The sequence below is a fragment of the Vipera ursinii genome, assembly GCF_947247035.1.
Source record: "Vipera ursinii genome assembly, chromosome: 13".
Classification (NCBI taxonomy): domain Eukaryota; kingdom Metazoa; phylum Chordata; class Lepidosauria; order Squamata; family Viperidae; genus Vipera; species Vipera ursinii.
In genome coordinates, this window is record NC_139526.1 from 15291420 (window position 1) to 15317404 (window position 25985).

The 25985-nt window shown below is 44.3% G+C and overlaps 2 protein-coding genes across 2 annotated transcripts; both read right to left on the reverse strand.

Annotated features, from left to right (window-relative positions):
- Positions 1-726: 726 nt before the first annotated feature.
- Positions 727-8734, reverse strand: LOC310646427 (parvalbumin, thymic CPV3-like). Its single transcript, XM_083372889.1, has 5 exons — positions 7603-8734; positions 3944-4004; positions 2756-2888; positions 1815-1924; positions 727-1569 (listed from the first exon to the last, which is right to left on the reverse strand). Exons 2-5 carry the CDS (start codon positions 4002-4004, stop codon positions 1544-1546), a joined length of 330 nt encoding a protein of 109 aa, XP_083229015.1. The 5' UTR covers positions 7603-8734; the 3' UTR covers positions 727-1543.
- Positions 8735-8853: 119 nt separating this feature from the next.
- LOC310646426 (parvalbumin beta) lies at positions 8854-16139 on the reverse strand. The gene is made up of 5 exons (XM_083372888.1): positions 15986-16139; positions 15086-15153; positions 11921-12053; positions 10435-10544; positions 8854-9390 (listed from the first exon to the last, which is right to left on the reverse strand). The coding sequence occupies exons 2-5, from the start codon at positions 15144-15146 to the stop codon at positions 9362-9364; spliced, it is 333 nt and encodes a 110-aa protein (XP_083229014.1). The 5' UTR covers positions 15147-15153; positions 15986-16139; the 3' UTR covers positions 8854-9361.
- Positions 16140-25985: the final 9846 nt, after the last annotated feature.

Genomic DNA, 25985 nt, shown 5'->3' on the forward strand with positions numbered 1-25985 from the left:
TGGGTGAATGAGAAGGAAAGAAGGGGCAAAAGTATTGTGAGAAAGGAGAAGTTCCAATTTCTTCTGCAGCAAATAAGATTGCAGAATTTATGGAATTATTTTTAGTTTTTAGCTATACTATACTATACTATACTATACTATACTATACTATACTATACTATACTATACTATACTATACTATACTATACTATACTATACTATACTATTATTATTCTTAGTTTTTAGCTATACTATTATATATATATATATATATATATATATATATATATATATATATATATATATATATATATATATATATATATATATATATATATATATATATATATATATATATATATATATATATATATATATATATATATATTCAGAAAGTCACAACTCATAACTGCACAACTGCACTTTTTCCCCATTTCATGCAGAAAGTTTGTAAGGGGTTTCCCGTCATCCATCCATCCATCCATCGATTCTTTCGTATAATCAAAGAAGTTAATTTAATTGTCTTTGCAATAATAGGGATTAATGATGCGCTGTAAACTGTGGCTTCTGCCTTTTAGGTTCAAACACCGGCTAGCAGAGAGATCCAGCTTCAAGAGCCTTGTTCCATTTCTTTACAATCTTTTATTTTCGCTTTCATTTTGTGTTGGGATGGACTTTCAATAAAGTTTCAATAAAAAACAGATCTTTAAAAAAGAACAGGGAGTCGAGGAAAGTGGAATTCAAACCCTTTTATTTCTGTGCAGAAGCAAATTGGTGACAATTTCACATCGACAGGCTTTTATACTGTTTGCATAAGAAGACAAAAGTTACATTTTCATTCACTGGCTATTTACCACTTCCAGGTTTTGCTTACTGTGCATGGACTCACGTGTACAATAACCCTCAACGACCATAAGTGAGCCCAACATTTCCGTTGCTAAGCAAGGCAGCTGTTAAGTGAGTTTTGCCCTGTTTTGCGATCTTCCCACAGTTGTTAAATGAATCACGCAGCTGTTAACGTGAACCTGGCTTCCCGATTGACTTTGCTTGTCAGACGGTCGCAAAAGGGGATTACGTGATCCCGGGATACTGCGACCCTCACAAATATGAGTCGGTTGCCATGTGTCCGAATTTGGATCACATGACCATGGGGATGCTGCAATGGTCATAAGTGCTTCTCTTCCCTCCATCGCATCCAGTTGGGACCCAAGGGGTGGGGAAGGGACCATGGGGTTTCTTGGGTAGGGGAGGCCTTGGGAAGACGGGGGCCTATACTTGGCCCCCAAGAGCCTCCCGCATCCTGAAGCATGCCATGCTCCACTTAATGAACCTTGTGTTTGTTTAATGATTCATTGGGGAGAGCAGGGATGTGGGGTCAGATTCATCTACTGACTGTCACAACTGTAATGGGCAGGCTCTATTATGGTCGTATCTGAAGGACTACCTGTAGTAGCACACCACTGAATAGGAGGCAAATCGTAAAAACGGATCCTTGGGTTTGAAAGTTTCAAGAGAACTCTTTCTGGACAGAAGTTCTTCCATCACGCAAGCCGCTTCTGGTCCTTTAGGACTGTACCATCTCCCGGAATTCTGCAATAAAAGGAGAAGCAGTTGGAAGGTTTTGAGTGGACTTCTCTACATTTCTTAAGCTAGAAGAATGGGTCATCTTAAACCATTTACTCAGTTCACATTCAGAGTTTGGCTAGCAGCTCCTCCATAGATGGTGCTTGGAGCAATGATCCTACTCCTCCCTCAAAAAGACCCATCTGTTGATTGCATTGCTATCTTGAAGAGGGATTGCACGACCAAACAAATCTGAGCCAACCAACTCATACCTTCAGCACCAAGTTTTCCATCTCCATCGTGGTCTCCCGTAGCCATAAATTGTTCGATTTCTGTCGGTGTTAACAAGCGAGCCCCCTGCTCAAACTTCTGGAGGAAATAACTAGAGAGAGAAGAAAAGCAATTTCTTGTGGTGATACTCTTTCGAGACGCGTTCATAAGTTAGGGATGCCACACAAAACCCTAGGTCAGTGTTTCTCACTCTTGCCAACTTTAAGCTATGTGGACTTCAAATCCCAGAGTTCCAGGCTGGCTGGGGAATTCTGGGAGTTGAAGTCCACACAGCTTAACGTCGCCAAGGTTGAGAAACATTGCCCTAGGTCACAGGTAGGCAACCTTGGCTCTTTTATGACTCGTGGACTTCAACTCCCAGAATTCCTGAGCCAGCTGCGCTGAGGGGAAAGGGAGAGGTTTCCAAGCTGAGCCATGCTGGCTCAGGAATTCTGGGAGTTGTAGTCCACGAGTCATAAAAGAGCCAAGGTTGCCTACCCCTGCCCTAGGTCATTTGGCATTTTGTCTTTTTACTTGGCTTTCCACTAAGTCTTCTAACAATTTCATATTTTGAAATCTCTTGCTATATGATCAGAGACGTTAGTATATCCTGTGAGTGGAACCAGCAGTTCAAGAAATATTTTTACAAGCATAAAAAGGATTTAAATTCAAAGAGGTTTGCCTTTTACACTGAAAGTTTTCTCATTGTGTAGGTGCAATTTTAAATGAGAAAGCAGAGACCTGCAGTACCATTTCAGACAAGCCTGTCGGGAAGGAAAGTCCACAGACTTGACTTGTGCTCCCCTCTCCCCATGAAAATACAACCAGGATTGTATCTATGGTACTCAGAATATATGAGAGAGAGAGAGAGAGAGAGAGAGAGAGAGAGAGAGAGAGAGAGAGAGAGAGAGAGAGAAAACACAAAATTGTGGAGCATCCTTACTAGAGCTCTGTTCTTTCAATAAATCCATTTTTATCCTCGTCTAGAATTTGAAAAATCTCCTTGATTTGGCTGCTGCTCTTTTTGGACATACCAGAAAGCTGGAAGAATTCTCTGCAGTTGAAACTACCTGGAGCTAGGTAAAAAAGAAAATATGGTTAACTTATCCTCTTCCTCCTTTCCGCCATCCTGTTTTTATATCTAGAAAGACAGAATAACAGAGTTGGAAGGGGCCTTGGAGGTCTTCTAGTTCAACCCCTATACCATTTCAAACAAGTGGCTGTCCAGTCAGTTCTTAAAAAAAACTTCCAGTGTTGGAGCACCCACAACATCCAGAGAGAAGCCGTTCCACCGATTAATTGTTCTCACTGTCAGGAATTTTCTCCTGAGTTTTAGGTTGCTTCTCTCCTTGATTCATTTCCATCCGTTGCTTCTTGTCCTGCCTTCGGGTGCTTTGGAGAACCCTCTTCTTTGTGGCAGCCCCTCAAATATTGGAACATTGCTACCATGTCAGCCCGTCTTTTCATTAAACAATTCCTGCAACTGTTCTTCTTATGTTTTCACCTCCAGTTCCCTAATCATCTTTGTAGCTGTTGCTTTGTTGTATACATCCTACTACTAAAGATGCTCAGTTTATAAAAACCTCTGCGTGCAAGACTAGTAGACTTGCACGCAGACACACTTCTGCCAACATGCTAAACCCAATTCCCTCGACAACAGCCACAAAAAATCCAGAACACGGACTGACAATTTTAAAAGGAAAAGTCCACATTTGGACATCAACGTGTCAGTAGAAGCCTACAGTCTTAAGAATCAAAATGATTAGTTAACACATCCGTCTTGTTTGCCAGATAACCACCATAGGTTAATGTTTGTCCGAAAATATCTCTTGAATTGATATGTTTCTAGTACATCTCAATGCAAGAGATATTTTTGGACAAACTTTAAGAAGAGGGCACCCTCATCCAGTTTTTGAAGAGGTCAAGACACATTTAAGATGCCAAACACTTTCTAAATTGGTGGCCTAATGCTTCGTTGCCAGACCCATCCGGTTTTGGGGAACTAGTTTCAACTAAATTCAGCTGTTTGTAAATTTCTTAATCAAAACCTCTCAAAAACGGGCTGCATCTGAGCTTTTGGTCTGATCTAGTAAAAGCCACTCTTAATTTATTTACCCCAATGTCATCTTACCTTGACAATCTTGGACTGCGGCAGCAATATCCAAAGGATTAAGGAAGTCACTCATGGTCATCTTGGTTTTGCCAAAGGAAGATATAGCAAAGAAGTATTAAAAGGAGACAAAATACAGTATTTTCACTCAAGCGGTTACGTGAGAAATAATAAGAGTAATCAGAAGAAATAGCCTCTTATAAATTGCTTTACAAATGTTTACATAACCCGTATGATCATTCATCAATCACTCTTGTTTGTATCCATCATATTGAAATAGTCCTTCCTTCCTTCCTACTATCAGATTAATGACCAGAATTTTACATAACCCGTATGATCATTCATCAATCACTCTTGTTTGTATCCATCATATTGAAATAGTCCTTCCTTCCTGCCTACTATCAGATTAAGAACCAGAATTTTTCAGCTTTGTAGTTCATCCAAGTTACAACCGTTTTATCACAATTTAGAGCGGAGATGCTTCTGCCCTTTGGGGGTTTTTTTGTACGTGTCACCTTTTACACAGTTCCTCGAAGGCAAATTACAAACTCCATTTCACAGGGGCAGGTCTCTACTTTCTACTTACTTTCCCCTGAATGGATTCACAGAGCAGGGATGCCGGAGCTCCGAAGTGCAAATAATTTCTAGCAAGGCGGCACCTTCGGCAAAGTACCGTAATCTAATTTATATAAGATTTAGTGGGTGACCATAGCTACTTGAATTACCTTTTCGAGGATTAGGTGCTCCATTTGAGACTGTGCTCAGGTGTCGCGTTTAACTAATGAACTGGGTTTTGTCTTCCCCCGTCTATTTATACTCAAGGAGAATCAGATGGGGGGAAAACTGTAGAGACTCCCACATCTAAGAACGCAGAAAGAGAATGAGAATGGGTGACAGGCCACCCGTTCTAATTTTCTTTCTGTGTTATGAGATGTTTGTGCTTATGCTAAGCATCAAGGCCCACTAAAGCTAGATGGGTCTGGAAAGGACCCTTTGAGTAAGGGAGGATCAGTGTGGGCATCTCCAAAGAGGTTTGGAAACAGTTGAATCAGAAATTTGGCATAGCTCTTGCTGAGCTGGCGTCATCTGCCTAATCTTGTCCTTCAGCAATGACTTGAAAAGAATGAAATGGTTCAACAGAACTGACGTAGTAAGGGGCCAAGAAAATCAAGAAAGTAAGTGAAATGAGTCAGTTCAAATCTCCCGGTTAAGGCACCAGGCGAGAAAACAGGAGACTGGGAGTTCTAGTCCTTCCTTAATGAATGAATGAATGAATGAATGAATGAATGAATGAACCTTTATTGTCAAAGTACAACCATGTATATACATTGAGGTTGGCTGAGCCTCCCTTTGTGCCCCCACCCCCACCACAACTCACAGTGACAACAAACCCACCATCTTGTTACACCATGTGAGCTAATTCCAGAACACACTGGCCTTGCAAGTCAATCATACATAAAATTATAAAATTATTTCCTGTTCAAGAGCCTGACAGCCCATGGATAAAAGCTGTTCTTCAGCCTGTTGGTACAGCTGGCTATATTCCTGCATCTCCTACCCGATGGTAGGAGAGTAAAGAGGTACCGACCAGTGTGTGAGTCGTCCCTGAAAATTTTCCTCACTCTTCCAAGGCAGCGAGCCCTGGCGAGGTCATCCAGTGGTGTCAGGGGACAGGCCACGATGTCTTGTGCTGTGCTCACCACCCTCTGTAATACTTTCCTATCCGCGGCTGTCAGACCAGCATACCAAACCACAATACTATACGAGAGGACGCTCTCTATAGTAGACCGGTAAAAGGAGGTCATTAGCCGTTGTTCTACCCTGTTCTTCCACAAGACCCTGAGAAAGTGGAGTCTCATGAAAGCTGGCTGGGTGACTTTGGACCAATCGCTAGGAGACGGTGAGTTCTAGTCCTTCCTTAATCATGAAAGCCCAGTGGGTGTCTTTGGGCCAATCACTTTCTCTCAGCCCAACCCACCTCACAGAGTTGTTGTTGTGGGCAAAATAGTGTGTGTTGGATGCTACCTTGAGCTATTTGCAAGAACAATCATGGCAGGATCTAAACAAACCAGCCCAGGGAAGATTGGTTGAAACCTCATCCCAGAGGTTCACATGATGCTAATCCTATCCAAACGGTTGGTCTCCCAAGTGAAACCGAATTGCATTTCAGAACAAAGGAGATCCTTCCGTGCAGGTGACAATCTTTAGTTACCGGTGCTTCTTTATTCATTGATGATGGTTTTCGTCTCAAGCCTTGCTTTCTGTCGGCCTTAATTAGAATAATGACATCATTGGGGCCAACTGCATTAATAAGAGGGCAGCTTAATTACTGTTGTGATTCAGTGTCAGCCTGTGGGTTCGGCAGCTGAATCGGACAATTCTGAGGAGGAGGAGGAGGAGGAGGAGGAGGAGGAGGGGATTGGAGAGCCTGCAGAGGAAAGTTCTGAGGCATCGCAGAGCTCTCAGCCAGGCCCCTCCCCTCCCTCCCTCCCTTCCTTCCTTCCTTCCTTCCTTCCTTCCTTCCTTCCTTCTTTCCTTCCTTCCTTCCTTCCTTCCTTCCTTCCTTCCTTCCTTCCTTCCTTCTTTCCTTCCTTCCTGGAAAACGTCCAGATTAGAGACATTTTTTTGGCAGGGGGGGGAACTAATATTATCCATCCAGCGGCTTGGGGAGATGAAGATTCTGCTCGACCCGCAGTTCGAAACCAATCGCAGATCAGCTTTTCTGCTGTAGCTGCTTGATATCCCCTACCTAGGTGACCGTCCAAACAGATCATCTAGAATCACCACGGCGACTCCGTAACCTTATCTCACGGCTGAGCTGTCGGTGATATTGTCAGGGAGAGCCATCCTTAAGTTGTTCAATTATTTAGGTTTTCCTCCGTTCCCTCAACAGTAGGATGGTCCTAGTGATTAACCATCTAGAAAACGACTCTTAAGAATGGGTGAGTATTCAGTACTGAGTGGTGCACAATTGACACATCCAACAGGCTGTTTGGCCACGGGCTCAAAGTAATCGTCACATGAGGAAGAAGCGAGTTGGTGGCAGTGTTGAAAGGAAGAGGCAGAAACAGTCCTTGGTTATGGGATATAAGCCTTTGACTCTTGGCCAAATTAGAGGCATGGATGAGGTGACATTTTTTGGGGGAAAAAGAGGAGACATTTTCTTGAAGAACAGTTTCAACCACGGGCCCCAGCCTTGACGATTGAAAGAACTTATTTGCAAAATATGAAGAGAGAGCCCTCAAATGGAGGGGGGGCACTAGGGTCAACCTGTTTTTACCGTTGGAAAATCTAGATACCCAGTATTGGAAGTAAACGAACAGTGTGTGCTTTCCATCTGACAGATCGTGCAGGCGTCTCCTGTGATGATCATCATCTCCCCGTCCCATCTGACTTAGTTTTTTTTAAAAAAGCTTTTAATAAAGCAATTTGCAATGGGAAACAGGTGAGTTGTAAAAGTGAACCTCACTTTCCAGCATTCCTCACTGTTTCCAAGAATGCTTGGTCAAGACCACTTAAGTATTTCTAGCAATTGAAGCTGCTGGATAGCTACAGGCCAATAGCCACCGCAATAGCACTTAGACTTGTATACCACTTCACAGTGCTTTATGTCCCCCCTCTAAGTGGTTTACAGAGTCAGCCTATTTGCCCCCAGCAATCTGGGTCCTCATTTTACCGACCTTGGAAGGATGGAAAGCTGAGTCAACCTTGAGCTGGTCAGGATCGAACTCCTGGCAGTGGGCAGAGTTAGCCTGCAATACTGCATCCAAACCACTGTGCCACCAGGGATCTTCAATGAGTTTCTTTTGGAGATGATCCACTCCAGGACGGACTTCCTCCTGGGTCTGAGAACTAGCAGTTGGGACGAAGGTGATTACCCAACATTGCTAGCTTACACGGGCAACTCAGCTGGCATTTGAACTCAGCCATCAAATCTGATGCTCAAGGATCAGATGCCAAAAGCTATGTAATGACTCAATATCTATTCTCATTTTTTCCCCTTTTTCCTTGTTTATTTTATTGTTTCATTGCTTTACTGTCGTTAGGTTTACGCTTCTTTTCATTTCTCCGTTTTTAATTGCCATAAGCTGCCTAGAGTAGCCGGGAAATCAGTTTAGCAAAAATGACAAATAATCATTTTGCTACAAGGAGTGGTCCCTAGGTTGTGTGGTTTTCCAATGATTATTATTTTTTTTCTAAAAGGAGAAGAGAACATTTATTTTGCTTTTAAAAAAAGAAAATGTCATTTCTACACCTATGATCTGGACAGCGCACTGTTCTTTTTGATTTTTGGCATATCTGTCCGTCATTTGCGGACACCTCCAAATTGCAGTGCTTAAAGTGAGACTTTGAATCATTTACGCGCTTTCCTGCAATGAATCAGCCAGTCCCTGCCCCATTGCATGTTGATATGACACCTAATTTAGGCCAGGCTTTAGCTACAGATGTTCTCAACTTCCATTTTCTTCCTGATTTATGATGATTACAGATCTGGCACAGTCCTCAAACCCACCCAGCAATGATAGGTTTAAAATTCTGAATGAATTTGAAGCCAGCTCTCTCTCTCTCTCTCTCTCTCTCTCTCTCTCTCTCTCTCTCTCTCTCTCTCTCTCTCTCTCTCTCTCCTGGCTCAGGAATTCTGGGAGTTGAAGTCCACAAGTCATAAAAGAGCCAAGGTTGCCTACCCCTGCTCTAGGGTTATGGCATGCACACTCATCATTTCAACTAGCCTTTTTCAACCTTGGCACCCATGGGTGGACTCCAATTCCCACAGTTCCCAAGCCGGCATGCTGGCCTGTGGAATTCTGGGACTTGAAGTCCGCACATCTTCCAAGTTGCCAAGGTTGAGCATGACGGATTTCAACCAAGCAAGGACAGGAACGTCACCATGGCAATTGTATCTGGCAAAGAAACAGGCTTAAAATCTGTGGATGATGAAGACGCTTTATATGGATGAATGGACAATTCCACGGGTTATGACTGGTAAGAGGGTTTGTGAACCTGGTTAGGTAAGACAAAGACCAGTTTAAACCTTCTTATTTAACTGTTTTTTTCCAATATCATGTCATATGCTCGGGGAGGAAGGTGGACGCTTGTCTAACTCTTGGTGCAATCTTTTAAAAAGCTCACCTCACCAAGTCGTCTTAATAGACCGTGCGGACAAAAGGAAATATCCAATGTTTTTTTTTTCTCCCTTGGGCTCTGCCTTTGTCCCTCTTTTGATGTAGAGAGCCCTTTTAATTGTGAATTTTACAACAATGGACAATAATAAAGGTCAAACAGTGCATTGGGAGTTAACACAGTTTCCGGATAATAAGAAACAAGATGCTGGCCATTGTCAATGCCGTTCCGCTGTATAAAATGTATAAATAAATAGTTGACTTGCAATAAGAAAGGATGTTGTACAATACAATTGGCTTGGTCTTCCCTTGAATCACTTTAACCCTTTGTAACCAGGACTACAAACTCTGGAAAAGAAGAAAAGGAAAAAAAATGAGGAAGGGGGAGGAAAGGAAAGGAAAGGTTATATTATTTTGAATCTTGTCTCCTCAAATCCACAGATAGCGGGTTCCTAGACTATCTTGGATAGCAGATGCTAAAGGCAACAGAGCTCCAACCATTCCAAGTCACTGACTTGTTTTATTTAGCAATGCATACCAATTTATTATATAGCCTTAGGAATTAATTTCTTGGATTGTCTCGCTATCAAGACGGCAGATCTAATGCTTATCTCGCTACATCCTCATGGCAACAACCCTTACCCTTGCACCATCTGTTTCTTAGTCCCATAGTTTTAAAGTTTTAAATAGCCTGATTTTAATATTTTAATTATTTATCTCTCGGTCTTTTTTATAATCTGGAAGCCATCCAGACGGTTCGCCTGACGTGGGAGATGGGTGGCATAAAAATTTAAATAAATAAATAAAATAAAAATGTTCAGCTGGGACTTTGCCCTCCCTCTGGATGATGCATGGATGGATGGATGAATTAGTTTCATAGGCCAGCATAATTACATAATAATAATAATAATAATAATAATAATAATAATAATAATAATAATAATAAAGTTGGAAGGGACCTTGGAGGTCATCTAGTCCAACCCCCTGCTCAGGCAGGAAACCCTATACCATTTCAGGCAAATGGCTGTCCAGTCTCTTCTTAAAAACCTCCAGTGTTGGAGCATTCACCACCTCTGGAGGCAGGTTGTTCCACTGGTTAATTGTTCTCACTGTCAGGAAGTTTCTCCTTAGTTCCAGGTTGCTTCTCTCCTTGACTAGTTTCAATCCGTTGCTTCTTGTCCTGCCTTCATGAGCTTTGGAGAATAGCTTGACTGCCTCTTCTTTGGGGCAGCCCCTTAGACTCTTAGCACTTAGGCACAGAATTAAGGCAACTCTACTAAATAATTCTAAGCCTATGGATGTTTCCTCTCTAGTGTCTGGGGCAATGATATTTCAGGAACATGGCCCATCATGCTGGACATTGGAGAGAGGGATCTATGAAGGCTTCCTTACCATCCACACCAATTTTGCCATCTCCATCGGTGTCACCTGCTTTCAGAAACTCTGAAGTCTCCTTGTCGGTCAAGGTTCTGGCTTTGCCATCAAAATTCTGCAGGAACTTCCTAAGGATCAGATAATAGCATTAGAACTTAGACTTATATACCGCTTCACGGTGCTTTACAGCCCTCTCTCAGCAGTTTAAAGAGTCGGCCTCTTGCCCCCAACCATCTGGCTCCTCATTTTCCCAACCTCGAAAGGATGGAAGGCTGAGTCAACCTTGAGCCGGTCAGGATCGAACTGCTGACGGTTGGCAGAATCAGCCTGCAACTCTGTGATTTAACGACTGTGCCTCCATGCCATTAGATTAGAGCCAGGTTGACAAGCTAAAGAGAAATGTTGGATTGTCCCCACTCGAGCGAGGAGGCAGTGAATGTGATGGGCCTCCTCTAATTAAATGGGACGCGAGAGCAGATTTTTTTGGATATTACACAGGGTCATCCTTGACTTATGTTCGCAACTGAGCCCCAAATTTCTGCTGTTAAACGAGAGAGTTAATAAGGGAGTTGTGTCCCGTTTCACAAATCATTCTTGCCACAGTCGTTACGTGAATCACGGCTGTTAAATACGTAACATGTGTGTTCAGAGAATCGGGCTCCCCCACTGATTGGTCAGAAGGTCACAAAAGGGGATCACGTGTCTCCAGGACACTGCAACCATCATAAGTACATGCCAGGTGACCCCCCCCCAGGGATGACACAATGGTTAGACCAGGGGTCTTCAAACTTGGCACTTTTATGACTTGTGGACTTCAACTCCCAGAATTCCTCAGCCAGCATGCCTGGCTGAGGAATTCTGGGAGTTGAAGTCCAGAAATCATAAAAGGGCCAAGTTTGAAGACCCCTGGGTTAGACTACCTAAATGGCCAAAGCAGAGACTTACACCTAGCTTTCCACTAGTGGGAGCTAGAGAGCAATTCTTCCACTCACCTAGAGCAGAATGCAGCTAATCCTCGATTTACAACAAGGATTTAACAGGGAATTACGGTCGTAAATTGGCTTGTCACAAGACAGACCCAATTTTGCATTTCTTTCTGGTGGTCATTAAGCAAACACCACAGTTACTCAGTGAACCTATTATTTGCCCTGGGCATTTTTTTGTATTTTTTTTTTGCCAGAAAAGAGATCTACAAGCTAATGACTGGTAAATAATAGTATAACTGCAGGATGCTCCCATCAGCTCTCAAAGAGGGTTAGTTGCCAAGGGCCCCAAATGTGACCATCTGACTATGGAGGGAACATCACAAATTTGAATCTGAATTGTTAAGTCTCTTTTGGGGGTGGGGGGTGGGGAGGTCTTTCATAACGGCCATCGCTAAGCGACCGACTGCTAAGCGAGGATGGGCTGTTGCAAAGGATTGGTTGCGCTTTGGTATTTGGAAATGTCCCCTTAGGACTCTAATCTGGGACCGACCGAGGGATATTTCTGAACTTTGACTCACTTCAGTTCATCTTCCTCAATATAACCACTCTTGTCCTGATCAATAACTCCAAATACTTTCGCTAGCTGATCCTTGGATTTGGAGTGCAAACCGGATTTGGCAAAGAATGTCTTGCAGCTGAAGGAATCGGCAGCTTTGGAAAAAGGAGACAGAAAGAGGAGGAGACAAAATTTCACAAGATGAAGAGAGAGAACATTGAGCAGAAAACAATGACGGAGTTGGAAGGGACCTCAGAGGTCATCCAGCTCAACCCCCTGGCTGAGCAGGAGATCCTATACCATTTCAGACAAGTCTTTTTGAAAGCCTCCAGTGTTGGAGCATTCACCGCTTCCAGAGGCAGGTGGTTCCACTGGTTAATTGTTCTAACTGTCAGGAAGTTTCTCCTTAGTTCTAGGTTGCTTCTCTCCTTGACTAGTTCCCATCTGTCGCTTCTTGTCCTGCCTTTGGGCGCTTTGGAGAATAGCTTGACTCCCTCTTCTTTGGGGCAGCCCCTGAGATACTGGAACACTGCTATCATGTCACCCCTCGTCCTTTTCTTCATTAGACTAGACATACCCAATTCCAGCCACCGTTCCCTATATGTTTTAGCCTCCAACCCCCTGATCATCTTTGTTGCTCTTCTCTGTACTCTTTCCAGAGTCTCAACATCTTTTTTTACATCCTGGAGACCAGAATGGGATGTGGTATTCCAGGTGTGGCGGTATTAAGGCTTGGCAAAGTTTTAGCATCCCTTGCCTCCTAGAGGTAAACCATGCCTCATGACTAGAATTTCCCATGCTAAGCAAGGAAGTTATGTGAGTTGTGTCCAATTTTATGACCATTTTTGCCATGGTTGTTAAGTGAATCTAGTGGCTCCTATGGATCTAGTTTGTCGGAAGCCAGCTGGGAGAATCGGAAATGGCGATTAGGTGACCCTGGGATGCTGCAACCGTCCTAATTACAAGCTGGTTGCCAAGCGCCTGAATTCTGATCATATGACTTTTCTGTGCTGGTTGTGTAAGTGCCAAGGCTGGTCATAAATCGCGTTTTTGATTGCCATTGTAACTCCGAATGGTCGCTAAACAGATGATTGTAAGTTGAGGACCTCCTGTAAATCAAGCATCACTTTTTGCTGTCCCAATCACGTCGGTTGGGGCGAAGGAGCCATTTGAGGCCCTGACCTTAATTGACTTTATTCTTGGACACTAAAAAAAGGTTTAGGGACAGATTAAATATCAGCCGCTGAAAAAAAGCAGAGCAAATAGGAGCCGACGTTAAATCTAGATGGGCCCTGAACCGCTTGGACCTCGGTTGTGTGATCAGTTCGGACTCAAATTCTCTCCAGCTGTGTTCTGGCATCAATCCCGGTGACACAGGTGGGTTCGAAGCAGCCGGGAGGTCAAAAATTCCTCATTTTTCAAAACTCAGATGGACAAGTTTAATGAATTACGTCAGGCAGCCAATATTTCCTGCACGAATTTTGTCGGAATTTAGAATTTCCTTCTGTTTGCTCTATCTTTTTCTAATGGAAATTGGGACATTGACATCTTCCATCATATTCCCAAACAAAGATGGCATTGCATTTCATTTCCTCCTTCCCTCTTTCTCCTTTCTTCCTCCCTCCCTCCCTCCCTCCCTCCCTCCCTCCCTCCCTCCCTTTCTTCTTTCCTTCCTTCCCTCTCTCCCTCTCTCTCTTCCTCCCTCCCTCCTTTCCTGTATCTCCTTCCTTCTTTCCTTCCTTCCTTCTTTCCTTCCTTCCTCTCTCCCTCCCTCTCTCCCTCCCTCTCTCCCTCCCTCCCTCCCTCCCTTCCTTCCTTCCTTCCTTCCTTCCTTCCATTCCCCCAGCACTGGGAAGTATGCAAGTTAACATGCAATATATCTGAAAGGCATTAGCTTAGGTGATGCTTGGAGAGAAGGGACTTGGGAATCTTCAGAGGCCCCTTCTCTGCTCCAGGATACCCATCCCTCATCCCTGGAGGGTTTCCTTCAGATGTTTTGGGCTCCTGAAGCTACTCCTGGAAGTACAAAGCCTCGGGCAGCGCACTCTCCAGAAGTGAAAGATGGACAATCCTGCCATCCCCAGACAGCATCCTTGCGTTATCGCTCACTTGGGGGAAGAATGTGTCAAACACAAGAGGCTTCCAGCCTCTGAGCTCTGCAGCTTTAGGTGGCATGTGAAGAACACGGTTCCTTAAGAAGCTGCTGAGTTAAAAGCTTCAGTCCAACTGCTTAGCTTTGCCATCGACATGCCGTTCTTACAGCAACTGCTAACTTCATTGCTGTAGCCCGTTCTAACTGATCCTCCAGAGCGAGTTCAGTTCCATTTTCCGCAGAGGAAAACATCATCTCTCTGTTGTCTGAATTATACAAGGGCTTTGCATGGCCATATTTAGAGGCAGGAAGGAATGTCTGGGGTCACATTTCAATATTAGGCAGAGTTCATAAGTGGGCGGGCGGGTGTCTAAGCCCCTCGAAAAAAATCCTCCACCCACTGTGCCAAATCAGACCATCATTTGATTCTGGGATCTTAAAGGAACTTTGTGGAGCTTTTAGGCTGATCCGTATTTCTAAAGGAAGTTTGTGCTATATCTGCTTCTCGGATCGTTGAACCCCGCTGTTTCTGCATTCTTTGGGTGCTAATTTGTAATTTTGACAGCATAAAAAAAGTCAGGAGGTGTTTTTCCCCAGCTTCGTTACAGAGGGATTTCTGCAGGGCGCTTGATGCAACAGTATTCCTCTGAACAGCCCAGCTGCAGCTGTATGCAATGCTCCAGATGTTTTGACTGGCAATTCTCCCTGCCCCATCAGCCCTGCTGGCTGGGGGACGATGGCAGCTGTAGCCCAGCATAGAACAGTTGGCGGGGAATTGCTGAAATTTAACTGTCCTAAGCCTCACGATCAAAGAGATTAAGGGCAGAAAAAAACACCCCATGATCCTCTGTGCAAGGTCAGAAAATAAGTTTGAAAAGATTTTCGATTTTAGTGGCGTAATCTGCGCTTCCTTTCGCAATTGGAATGAGGACTCTTGTTAACACTAAAAAAATTTTTTTGTGTGTGAGGGGGAAGGTCAGGATGAAAGCTGGGAATTTTCTGATCTCCCCTCTTGAACATTTAAATCAGTAACATTTTTCAATACACAAGCTTATTGAAGAAAACTAGATTATGTTAAACGGGTATAGAAGTTACCTTGGCAGCTTTGTAAACCAGCTGCAATATCGGCATCAGTCAGTATCCCGGCAAATGCCATCTCAGAGCTGAGAGGAGGTAAACACAAAACAGAAGGAGCAGATATTAAATTGCACTTTTTAACATTTTCACACGAGATCTGCAAGAGTTGGTAATCTTCGCCAGGAAGACGCTTGCAGTATCAAGAAAAGAGAATTTGCAGCATCTCAATGCATATCTATAAGCAGAGTGCAGATTAGGAAGAGGGTAGATTAGGACCTAAAGCAGCCAAAACTAGCAAACAGATCATTTTTCATGAAATCCTCCTGTTTTTCTCTCTCTCTTTTTCTCTCTCTCCTTCATCACTGTTCCTCTGCCTCTCTCTCTTTCTCTCTCTCTGTCTCTTTCGTTCTATTTCTCTATCTCTATTTTGCTTTACTTCTGTCACTTTCTTTCTTTTTCTTTCTCTCTCTCAATCTCTTCATTGCTTGCTTGCTTTGCTCTTTCTTTCTCTTTCTCTTTTCATTTCTCTTTCTCTTCAACTTTTATTTATATATCTCTCTCTCTCTTTCTCATTTGCTTACTCTCTCTTTCTCTTTATTTCTCTCTCTCTCTCTCTATTTATATTTATATTTCTCTTTCTGTCTCTTTCTCTCTCGTGCTCTCTCTGTCCCACTGAGATGGTCAAAATGTAGTTTCCACGTCAAATTCCCAGTTTGTGCAATCTCAGGATCTTTGGCCTGGCCAAAAAAAAAAAAAAGGAAAAAAAAACCAACCAAGATAAAGCACAACTCTTGGCTTGCTGGCTTTGTGGACACCAAATTCCTCCTTTGCAAGTTGCGCTGCTTGAGATCCTAAGGCTTGCTCTGCAGTGGAAGAGCAACACCAAGAAGCAATAATATTTGTCTAGGCTCAACTCACCTTGTGGCTGTTTTTCAAAGCAGGGAGAAGAGGCAAGACAATGATCCAAGGAGATCCCTTCCCTTACAGCCTTTGCTGGAACGCAGCCCCCGTCTTATATAGGCTTGAGTTAAGACCCTTCGGCCTTTTAGAGAAGCTTCAGGCTACGTCATTGCTCAAATGACCGAGGAGTTGAGACACTGTATCTGACAAGACCTGCTAGCTAATCAAATTGATATTTATATCTCGCAGGAATGTACATTTGGCCTTAGACAATCTAAGAAGTTTTCAAGTTACAACATTTCCCTCCTATTTGCAGATTCTTAGAGTAAAAATAGAGGTTTCTCAGAGCTGTGGTCTGCTTTTATATTAGAAGCCCAGTAAAACAACCCATAAATATTTTGGGGGACAATTTTTCCCCCCCTTTGGCTTGGGACACAGTTCGATACTGGCTGGTCCAGGTGACCTTGACTTACAACAGTTCATTGTTAAAAGTTACAATGGCACTAAAAAAAAAAGTGACGTACAAGGGCCAAAAATTGCAGACTGCTTGGTAAACAACAATCAGCCTCTCATTCTCCAATTGTGAATGATGGTGCCCTTGATGGTGAAGAATGAGGATGACTGTAGAAACAGAGGCACAGAATCAAAACCACGTGAAGTATTAGTACCTCCGTGTAAAGCCTTAGTAAGGCCACACCTGGAATACTGCAACCAGTTTTGGTCACCGCATGACAAAAAAATAAATAAATGTTGAGACCTTGGAAAAAGTGCAAAAAAGAGCAATTAAAATGATTAAAAGCCCTGTAGACTAAAAGATATGAACAATGGTGGGCACTCCTGAACCTCAAAGTGACGTTTGCACAACCTGCAAAACTGGATCAGGTTTAATGTTACTTATGTGTGAAAAACATTGCCTGGTTTTTCAACCAGCATCCTTGGATTAATGGGTGAGTCATTTTGTCCGGACAAACTTCAGACACGGATTAATTGAGAAACCTGCTTAAGCGGGTTGGAAGAAGACAGTCGACCAATAAGTGCCATAAAGGGGAGGGGGGCTTCCCCCCAAAAAAAGAAAACCCCCTTGTTCCACATTGCAGCTCTCCAAAACTCCACCAGGGGGCAGTACAGCTGCTGAAGAATTCCATCCCAGCTCACCTGAGATCACCTTTATTAGATGGAAAGAGCAAAACAAGATGGCTTCCTGATTTTGGGAAGTCTTTCCGACCCAACGGGATGTCGGATCATATATATATGTGTGTGTGTAAATTACTAACAAAGAATTAAGGGAGACTGAGATGCATTTCTGACTCTTTAGTCTTCATCAGTCAGCCATACCCTTCTGAGATTCGAACCTGGGCTGATTGCATATTAGGCAGTATATTTACCTCTTGAGCCACAGGATCTCTCTCGCTCTGTTAGCTTTCATCAGTCAGCCCAGGTTCGAATCTCAGAAGGGTATGGCTGACTGATGAAGACTAAAGAGTCAGAAATGCATCTCAGTCTCCCTTAATTCTTTGTTAGTAATTTACACACATATATATAAACTGTCCGGTGTGACTACAGCCTGTTCGATGGCCTTCAAGATAGGCTGAAAACAGGAAATAAAGATTTGCCCCATGTTTGGGGCCTAGCAAGGTAATCTAAATAGTTAACATTTGACACACACACACACACACACACATATATATATATATTGTTTTCTTAAAGAGGGATAGAAAGAAACTGGCTTATGGCAAACTAACTGTTCTAGCACCAGACCATTTCAAGTGGTGGGACAGTCACCGTATCTTAGCTTAGCATCTGTCTTAAATTGCAGTGAGTTTGTTTATCTGTGGCATTGTGCAAACTTCCAGTCAGTTCAACTGACTCTGTGAAACACACTGAGAATTAGCAGGCTGTGTGAACACAGTAACAGTACAGCCACCGCTGGGCAGTTTAAAAATTGTCTTTGAAAGACGTTAGGGGAAGGTGGAAGGCCAAGAGAGAATGGTTGCAGGTTTAAAAGTCTTTTTTTTTGAGAGGGGCATTAATGCTGGCCAGCAGAAATGAGAAGCCTGCAAAGCAAGGATATATTCATAATAATAACAACCTGGAATTAAGGAGAAGCTTCCTAACAGTGAGGGCAATTAACCAGTGGAACAGCCTGCCTCCAGAAATTGTGGGTGCTTCATCGCGGAAAGTTTTTAAGGAAAGATTGGACAGCTGCCTATCTGAAATAGTATAGGTTCTCCTGCTTGAGCAGGGGGCTGGACTAGAGGACCTCCAAGGTCCCTTCCAGCTCTATTGTGATTCTGGAAAAGACTACCATGACTAGGATGATGGTGTTATCTAATTTGATTCATGGAAGCCATTTTGGTTAGAATCATCCTATCTCCATATCTCTTATACACTCTCTAATCCTAAAAGTTGCCTAATGCTGATCTTCCTCTGGATTTCGCCGAGGCGTCTCCCGTTTGGAGATGCTAGGAGTCAATTTCAGAGGCTCTGCCACTCTTCCGCAGCTCTCTGCTCAAGATGGCAGCTCTCAGGCAAACCTGGAACTCTGGAATGGCTTCCTCTTCCCCTGCCTGTTGCCAACCAGGTTTCCGTGGGCAGCCTGGATCCATAAGCTAAGAAGAATGCTTGGCACTCGGACAATTTAGACCCCACGAATGTGATGAATCCAAGTCCGAATACTTTGTCTCCGCTGTCTCGTGGCTGCATCTCCATTTGCAGCTTCTCCTGGCAAGGAGGAGAAGGGGGCACACATTGGAGAGCTGGAGACGCACCAGAAATATGTCACTCGGAGAAGGAACTCCCTGTACAAGATCTCACTGGCCTGGAGATCGGCCCATGACTGAACTACGAACCCCTTTACACCCAGCAGCTGAATCTGCTTGTCACTTCCAGAGAGAAGGAACTGGCAATGGGAGAAGCTTTGCTCGCACAAGGACCTCTGCTAAGCCAAGGAGCCAAGGGGGAAGGCAGAGGAACCGGGCTCTTCCATGTTCATGAGCTAGGAACGAAACCAAGACTGTTGTGACAGATCTATGGAGATCTATGAATGTCTAAGTCAGGGGTCTTCAAACTCGGCCCTTTAATGACTTGTGGACTTCAACTCCCAGAATTCCTCAGCCAGCCACGCTGGCTGAGGAATTCTGGGAGTTGAAGTCCACAAGTCATCAAAGGGTCATAGTTCCCTCACGCTGGCTGAGGAATTCTGGGAGTTGAAGTCCACAAGTCATCAAAGGGTCATAGTTCCCTCACGCTGGCTGAGGAATTCTGAGAGTTGAAGTCCACAAGTCACAAAAGGGCCAAGTTTGAAGACCCCTGGTCTATGGAGATTCTCCACTGTCCAGGTCCTGGTTGCCTCCCAGGTGCTCTGTCCAAAAGATCATGGGGATGCTGCAATGGCCATGTGAAATGCAGCCATGAGTCACGGTTTTCAGTGCTGTAAGTGGAGGGCTACCTGTACATTGGAGCCGTTGGATAATTTGCACGGGAGGACCAAGCACAAACTCAAATAGATCTCTGGCAGGGGATGCCCCAGAAATTCTCAAATGACGCAGCTGGGCAAGCATTGTGGAAGCAGCATATCTGCCAAATTATAAAAAGGCCGTGGAGAATTTGCCTGGAGCAATTAGGGCGGTGGATCTAATCAAAACCTTCTAAAACCACGTGGGGGAAGTTGACGCTGCCCTTATTCCTTGATCCAACACACAGTGGTACATGCCGTTGCTCGTGGAGGTTAATCTAACACAACAATAGAATTGGAAGGGACCTTGGAGGTCTTCTAGTCCAACCTGCCCCTGCTCTGGTAGGAAAACCTATACCAAATGGCTGTCCAGTCTCTTCTTAAAAACTTCCAGTGTTGGAACATTCACAGCTTCTGGAGGCAGGTTGTTCCACTGGTTAATTGTTCTCACTGTCAGGAAGTTTCTCCTTAGTTCCAGGTTGCTTCTCTCCTTGACTAGTTTCCATGCATTGTTTCTTGTCCTGCCTTTGGTTGCTTTGGAGAATGGATTGACCCCCCCCCCTCGTCTTTGTGGCAGCCCCTCAAATATGGGAAGATGGCTATCATGTCACCCCTTGTCCTTCTTTTCGTTAAGTTTCATTCAGTCCTACTGACGCCCACAGCCTGCTTTCTCTTCAGCTGCTGGACCTCGCTTTTTGCCCCCTTTCAGGGCTGACAGAATTCTGCAGGAATCCCAAAGTTTATTTATCATTGCTGCAAGGGAGCAATCCTCCTGATAAAATTAACCCAAGGTGCAATCTTACATTTGTAAATAAAGCAATAGCCATTGGGATTTACATCCTAGATAAGATTTGGGACTTTTTTTTTCTTTTGCAAGGAAACCCAGTGACTTGCATCGTTGCAGAGTGACAGGAAGCGCCTATATTTTAACTCTGGGGAAACCAAGGCGAGACTGAAAGCTTGATGGTTGCAATAATTCGGCAACGAGCCCGTTGGCCAAGGCATCCGTGGAGAAAGCTCAGGAGAGTCTCTTCCCGGAGTTCATAGCCTTACATCTGACACGGGGCTCAGCTCCAGTTTGGGCTGTAATCGAGCTGCCCTGCGCATTACATGATCGGCTTGAGATTCAGGCCTCTGCTAGCAATAGCAATAAGTTATATCAATGTCCCAAGATGGGGCAGTTCTTTCTGAAAAAAAGAAAAAGAAAAACAAGGAAGGAAGGAAGGAAGGAAGGAAGGAAGGAAGAAAGGAAGAAAGGAAGAAAGAAAGAAAGAAAGAAAGAAAGAAAGAAAGAAAGAAAGAAAGAGGGAGAGGAAGGAAGGAAGGAAGGAAGGAAGGAAGGAAGGAAGAAAGAAAGAAAGAAAGAAAGAAAGAAAGAAAGAAGAAAGAAAGAAAGAGTGAGAGAGGGAGGAAGGAAGGAAGGAAGGAAGGAAGAAAGAAAGAAAGAAAGAAAGAAAGAAAGAAAGAAAGAAAGAAAGAAAGAAAGAGAAGGAAGATAAAAGGAGGTGGAGGAAAGAAAGTGAGGGAAGGAAGGAAGGAAGGAGAGAGAAAGAAGGAAGGAAAGAACATAAAAAGGAGGGAGGATGGAAGAAAGGAAGAAGCTTCTTGGATGAGAAGCGAAACATCTTCAAGAAGAAACAGAGAAAGCCCAGTTGCCTCTTGGGGGGAAAAAAAAAGCTCGGATGACTTAGCAGCCCCCTAGACCAGCAGTAGGCCACCTTGGCTCTTTTATGACTCGTGGACTTCAACTCCCAGAAATCCTGAGCCGGCATGGGGAATTATAGCCCCTTCATGACTCGTGGACTTCAACTCCCAGAATTCCTGAGTCAGCATGGGGGAACTATGGCCCCTTCATGACTCGTGGACTTCAACTCCCAGAATTCCTGAGTCAGCATGGGGGAACTATGGCCCCTTCATGACTCGTGGACTTCAACTCCCAGAATTCCTGAGTCAGCATGGGGGAACTATGGCCCCTTCATGACTCGTGGACTTCAACTCCCAGAATTCCTGAGCCAGCATGGGGAAACTATGGCCCCTTCATGACTCGTGGACTTCAACTCCCAGAATTCCTGAGTCAGCATGGGGGAACTATGGCCCCTTCATGACTCGTGGACTTCAACTCCCAGAATTCCTGAGTCAGCATGGGGGAACTATGGCCCCTTCATGACTCGTGGACTTCAACTCCCAGAATTCCTGAGTCAGCATGGGGGAACTATGGCCCCTTCATGACTCGTGGACTTCAACTCCCAGAATTCCTGAGCCAGCATGGGGAAACTATGGCCCCTTCATGACTTGTAGACTTCAACTCCCAGAATTCCTGAGTCAGCATGGGGGAACTATGGCCCCTTCATGACTCGTGGACTTCAACTCCCAGAATTCCTGAGCCAGCATGGCTCAGCTTGGAAACCTCTCCCTTTCCCCTCAGCATGGCTGGCTCAGGAATTCTGGGAGTTGAAGTCCACGAGTCATAAAAGAGCCAAGGTTGCCTAGCCCTGCCCTTGACATTCCCTGGGGGGATGGTGCGGCCACCCACGGAAGGACCACAGACAGAAGGTGGAGACCCTCCCTCTGCATTTCAGACCTCAGGTAGAGGACCGAGAGGGCAGAGTCCACCCTACTGATGTGACCTCATGCCTACCTCACCTTGCCCAGCAGGGCATCCCCCTTTGGCTGCAGGAGGCAAATATGAAATAAAAATAGACAGAAAAACAGAGGCGAACTCTTCTGAAGCATTTGGGCTATGGCCCAGATAATTGGCAACATGGAGCCGTTGCAGCTCCTGCCATGTTTAACCTCTGGCAGTAGAATTTGTGTGTAATTTGGGGAAATTTTCTTTCCCTCTCCCTCTCTCTCCCTCCCTCTCTCTCCCTCTCTTTCTCTCCCTCCCTTTTTCTCTCCCTCTCTCCCTATTTCTCTCCCTCCCTCTCCCTCCCTCTCCCTCCCTCTCCCTCCCTCTTTCTATCCCTCCCTCCCTTTCTCTCCCTCCCTCTTTTTCTCTCCCTCTCCCTCTCTCTCCCTCCCTCTCTTCCTCCCTTTCTCTCCCTCTCTCCCTCCCCCCTCTTTTTCTCTCCCTCTCCCTCTCTCCCTCCCTCCCTCTTTCTCTCCCCTTCTCTCTCTTCCTCTCTCTCTTCCTCTCTCTCTCCCTCTTTCTCTCCCTTTCCCTCTCCCTCCCTCCCTCTTTCTCTCCCTCTCCCTCCCTCTTTCTCTCCCTCTCCCTCCCTCTTTCTCCCTCTCTCCCACTCTCTCCCTCCCTCTTTTTCTCTCCCTCTCCCTCTCTCTCCCTCCCATTCTCTTCCTCCCTTTCTCTCCCTCTCTCCCTCTCCCCCCTTTTCTCTCCCTCTCCCTCCTTCTCCCTCCCTCCCTCTTTCTCTCCCTCCCTCTTTTTCTCTCCCTCTCCCTCTCTCTCCCTCCCTCCCTCCCTCTCTCTCTCTCTCTCTCTCTCTCTCCCCCCGGATTGCTTTCGGTTTCATGCCAGGCTGAACATTCTGGGGCCTCCTGGCTCTGCCCAGCAACCGAAAAGTCTTGGGTGGTGAGCAGATGTTCAACCAAACACCGGGTTTTTGTTGTTGTTGTTGTTTGCAGCACCAGCGTTTGTTTTGGGCCCGTTTGGCATCTCCTGGTTTTCTCCTCTTTTTTTTTTCTTCTCTCAACGAGGTGCAGCAAATGCAAAGTTTGAAGTTGTTGCGGGGGGGGGGGTGGGGGGAGGAAAGCAGCCAGAGAAAAGCACCAGACAAACAGAAAGAGGCTGGCGGAGATGCCCAATTAGGGCCTTTGCAGGAGAAGACACAGGAGCTGCTGTGGAAGCACATTCCAGCCGGGTGTCTCCCTCCTCACTCCAGCTCCGGCTAAGATTAGCCTATGCGCCAACAAGAGATGCCACCTGTTCGAATTGGGCTGAGACAGCCCAGCGTTTCACAACAGCCTCCCCTCCTCTGGCCTGCTCGAGCGGAGAGATGCCCTTGCGGGAAGAATCCAGAGAAAGAGATATTTTGGGGAAATAGAATGCATTTCTCCAAAGGAATAACGGAGAAGACCTCCGAGGCAGAAAAGCAAGCCCAGTTTTCTTAATAGCCCCAAGCGGAAACTAGGCAAGAGGCCAGCTTTTAGAAAAGGCAAATTCGATAATCTTGTCAGAAAGATTGGAGCCAGGAAGCTGATGGGATTAGAAAGACAAAGATCCCTAGAATCAACAATCCTTCACACCAAAAAATCCAACAGTCATCAGCCACAGCGAAGCAAGATGTGACCCTTGGGACATAATTGGATTCACCCAGAGGTCCCCAACTTTTTGGCCACCAGGGACCAGTTCCAGGAGGAGAGGTTTTTCCGTGGACCGGAGAGTGCGTGGTTTCGTGTGCTGCCTGCATCCTGTGGATGGGGCTTCGCTTGTTTGTGCAGACCGGTTGCTGGCATGGCGGCAGATCGGGGGTTGGGGGGCCCTGGATTAACCCACCACCATCAGCATACCAGAAAAGCACACTCAGACTCAGGTCAAAGTTCATGCCACAGGAACAACTCCAAACAAAAGCTCAAGAAGATATAAAAACCCAACACTCCATACTACATGCTTTCCCAGAGCCATATATCTGTCTGCCTCTCCTCTTGAATAAACAACAACTTTCTTTCTAAAGCAGTCTCCATTTTGTTTATTCCCAGCTTGGACTGGACCCGGATGAAGATTTTTCTTTCTACATCCTGTTTCTTTCTCTTCTCCTTCTCCTCCTCCTTTCTCCTTTCTCCTCCTCTTTCTTCCTTCTTCTTCTTTCTATTCCTCTTATAAATTCATGTAATCTGCTGCAAATTTGGGTTCTTTTGAGTTCAATGTTATCATTGTTGTGGTTACAATCCTATATTTCCCCCAGAGATCAAGGCATTATTCTTAGCACTCCTTCCCTTTGACTGGTCCAAATACATCCAGGAATTTCTCTGCTTCGGGATGGACTAAAACCTGAGGATTATTATTATTATTATTATTATTATTATTATTATTATTATTATTATTATTATTATTATTATTATTAATTTTATTTGTATACCGCCCTTCTCCCGAAGGACTCAGGGCGGTGAACAGGGCAATACATGTTAAAAAGACAGAATACAAAAATGAAAAAAGATTAAGCAAATCTTTTTCCTAATTTTAGTCCGGCATCTACACAGAACCACAGGGTATAAGAACATCTTCTAATCCAATCCCTGCCCAATCCTTATACTATCCCAGACAAATGATTGTCCATTCTTTTCTTGAACATCTCCAGCAATGGAGCATCTACAACTCTTCATTGTTACACCATCCTGGATCTCGAACGAGGAAGGGCAACGTCCTTGAGAACTTCTTCAATGGAAGATGGCACTGAATCTAGGTTTAAAAAATTTGTAATCTAACTATAAGAACCTCTAAAGCATGTTTCCCCCCCCCCTCAAGGACAGCCTTGAAACCTACAAAGATGTCTCAGTTCTGTATCACCTTAAACAAAGTCTGGACAATTGAAAAATATTCCAGCATCTTAAGCCAAGGTGAATTTCCATTCGAAAATATGTTACAAATTCCTCCCCTGGGCAATTCTTTCTGCAGAATCAGCCACAAGGTCAGGAAAGAGAATGCATGATGCCATTTCTACTTTGTAGAAGTAATGTGTTTGCTTTGCCCATCCTAGACCTATCCAAATATTATTTGTGTGATGGTTCACTGTTGACCTGTGACCATGCCTGGCATGACGTGGTCAAAGATTAGAGGCAAATTGTCTTTTTTTGCGTGACTGTGGTGACGAATCAACCTTGTGATTAAGCCCCACACCCTAACATTTTGTAAACAATCCTTCATGGTGCTAATGATGGTCCACCTTTAAAAGATGTCTCATTCTTTCAAATTATCTTCAGACAACTATAATCTTAAAACATGCTTTGTAATCACTGTGTCTTCTAATTGCCATTCTGCAACTCGCAGCTGAGGTTCCCCTCGGATCATGTCATAAATTCAGAGTCAAAGCGAAATTCGGAAAACAAGGAGCACGCAGATTTCTTTAAAAGAGCTGGACCCGGGACAAATTAATTCCACTGAATTAAAATTCCATTGAAATCTAATTAAAAGCGAGGATAATTTACCATAACGAACATACAGTGTAGTGTGAACACATTGAAAACTTTCTTTCATTGTATTGAAAATTAAAAATTGTTGGAGGGAGTCTATGGGCCCCTTTCAAGGATTTTACCACAGCATTCAGCTCTTAATTCTAAAGTTGAAGTCCTCTGAGCTATGAAGCCATGTCAGATATTACATTCCAAGGTCAGGTAATATCGCTTTTGAGACGAAAGGGAGATTAATTAATTCATGAAGTAACTCAGCATTTGACCTAAACTCCCCCCCTTTTTTTTTTGCAAGAAACCAGGTACACACCTAAAAGGCAGCAAAAGTATGACTTTATTTATTTATGGGTGAAATGTCTAAAGTTGCCTGGCTCCATAATGATTCTAGATGGGGTGCAATATATATATTAAAAAAAGCAACTGCAATGATCACTTTTTATGGGTGACCACCAGATGGCACTTTCTTGGGTCTTTCGGCTG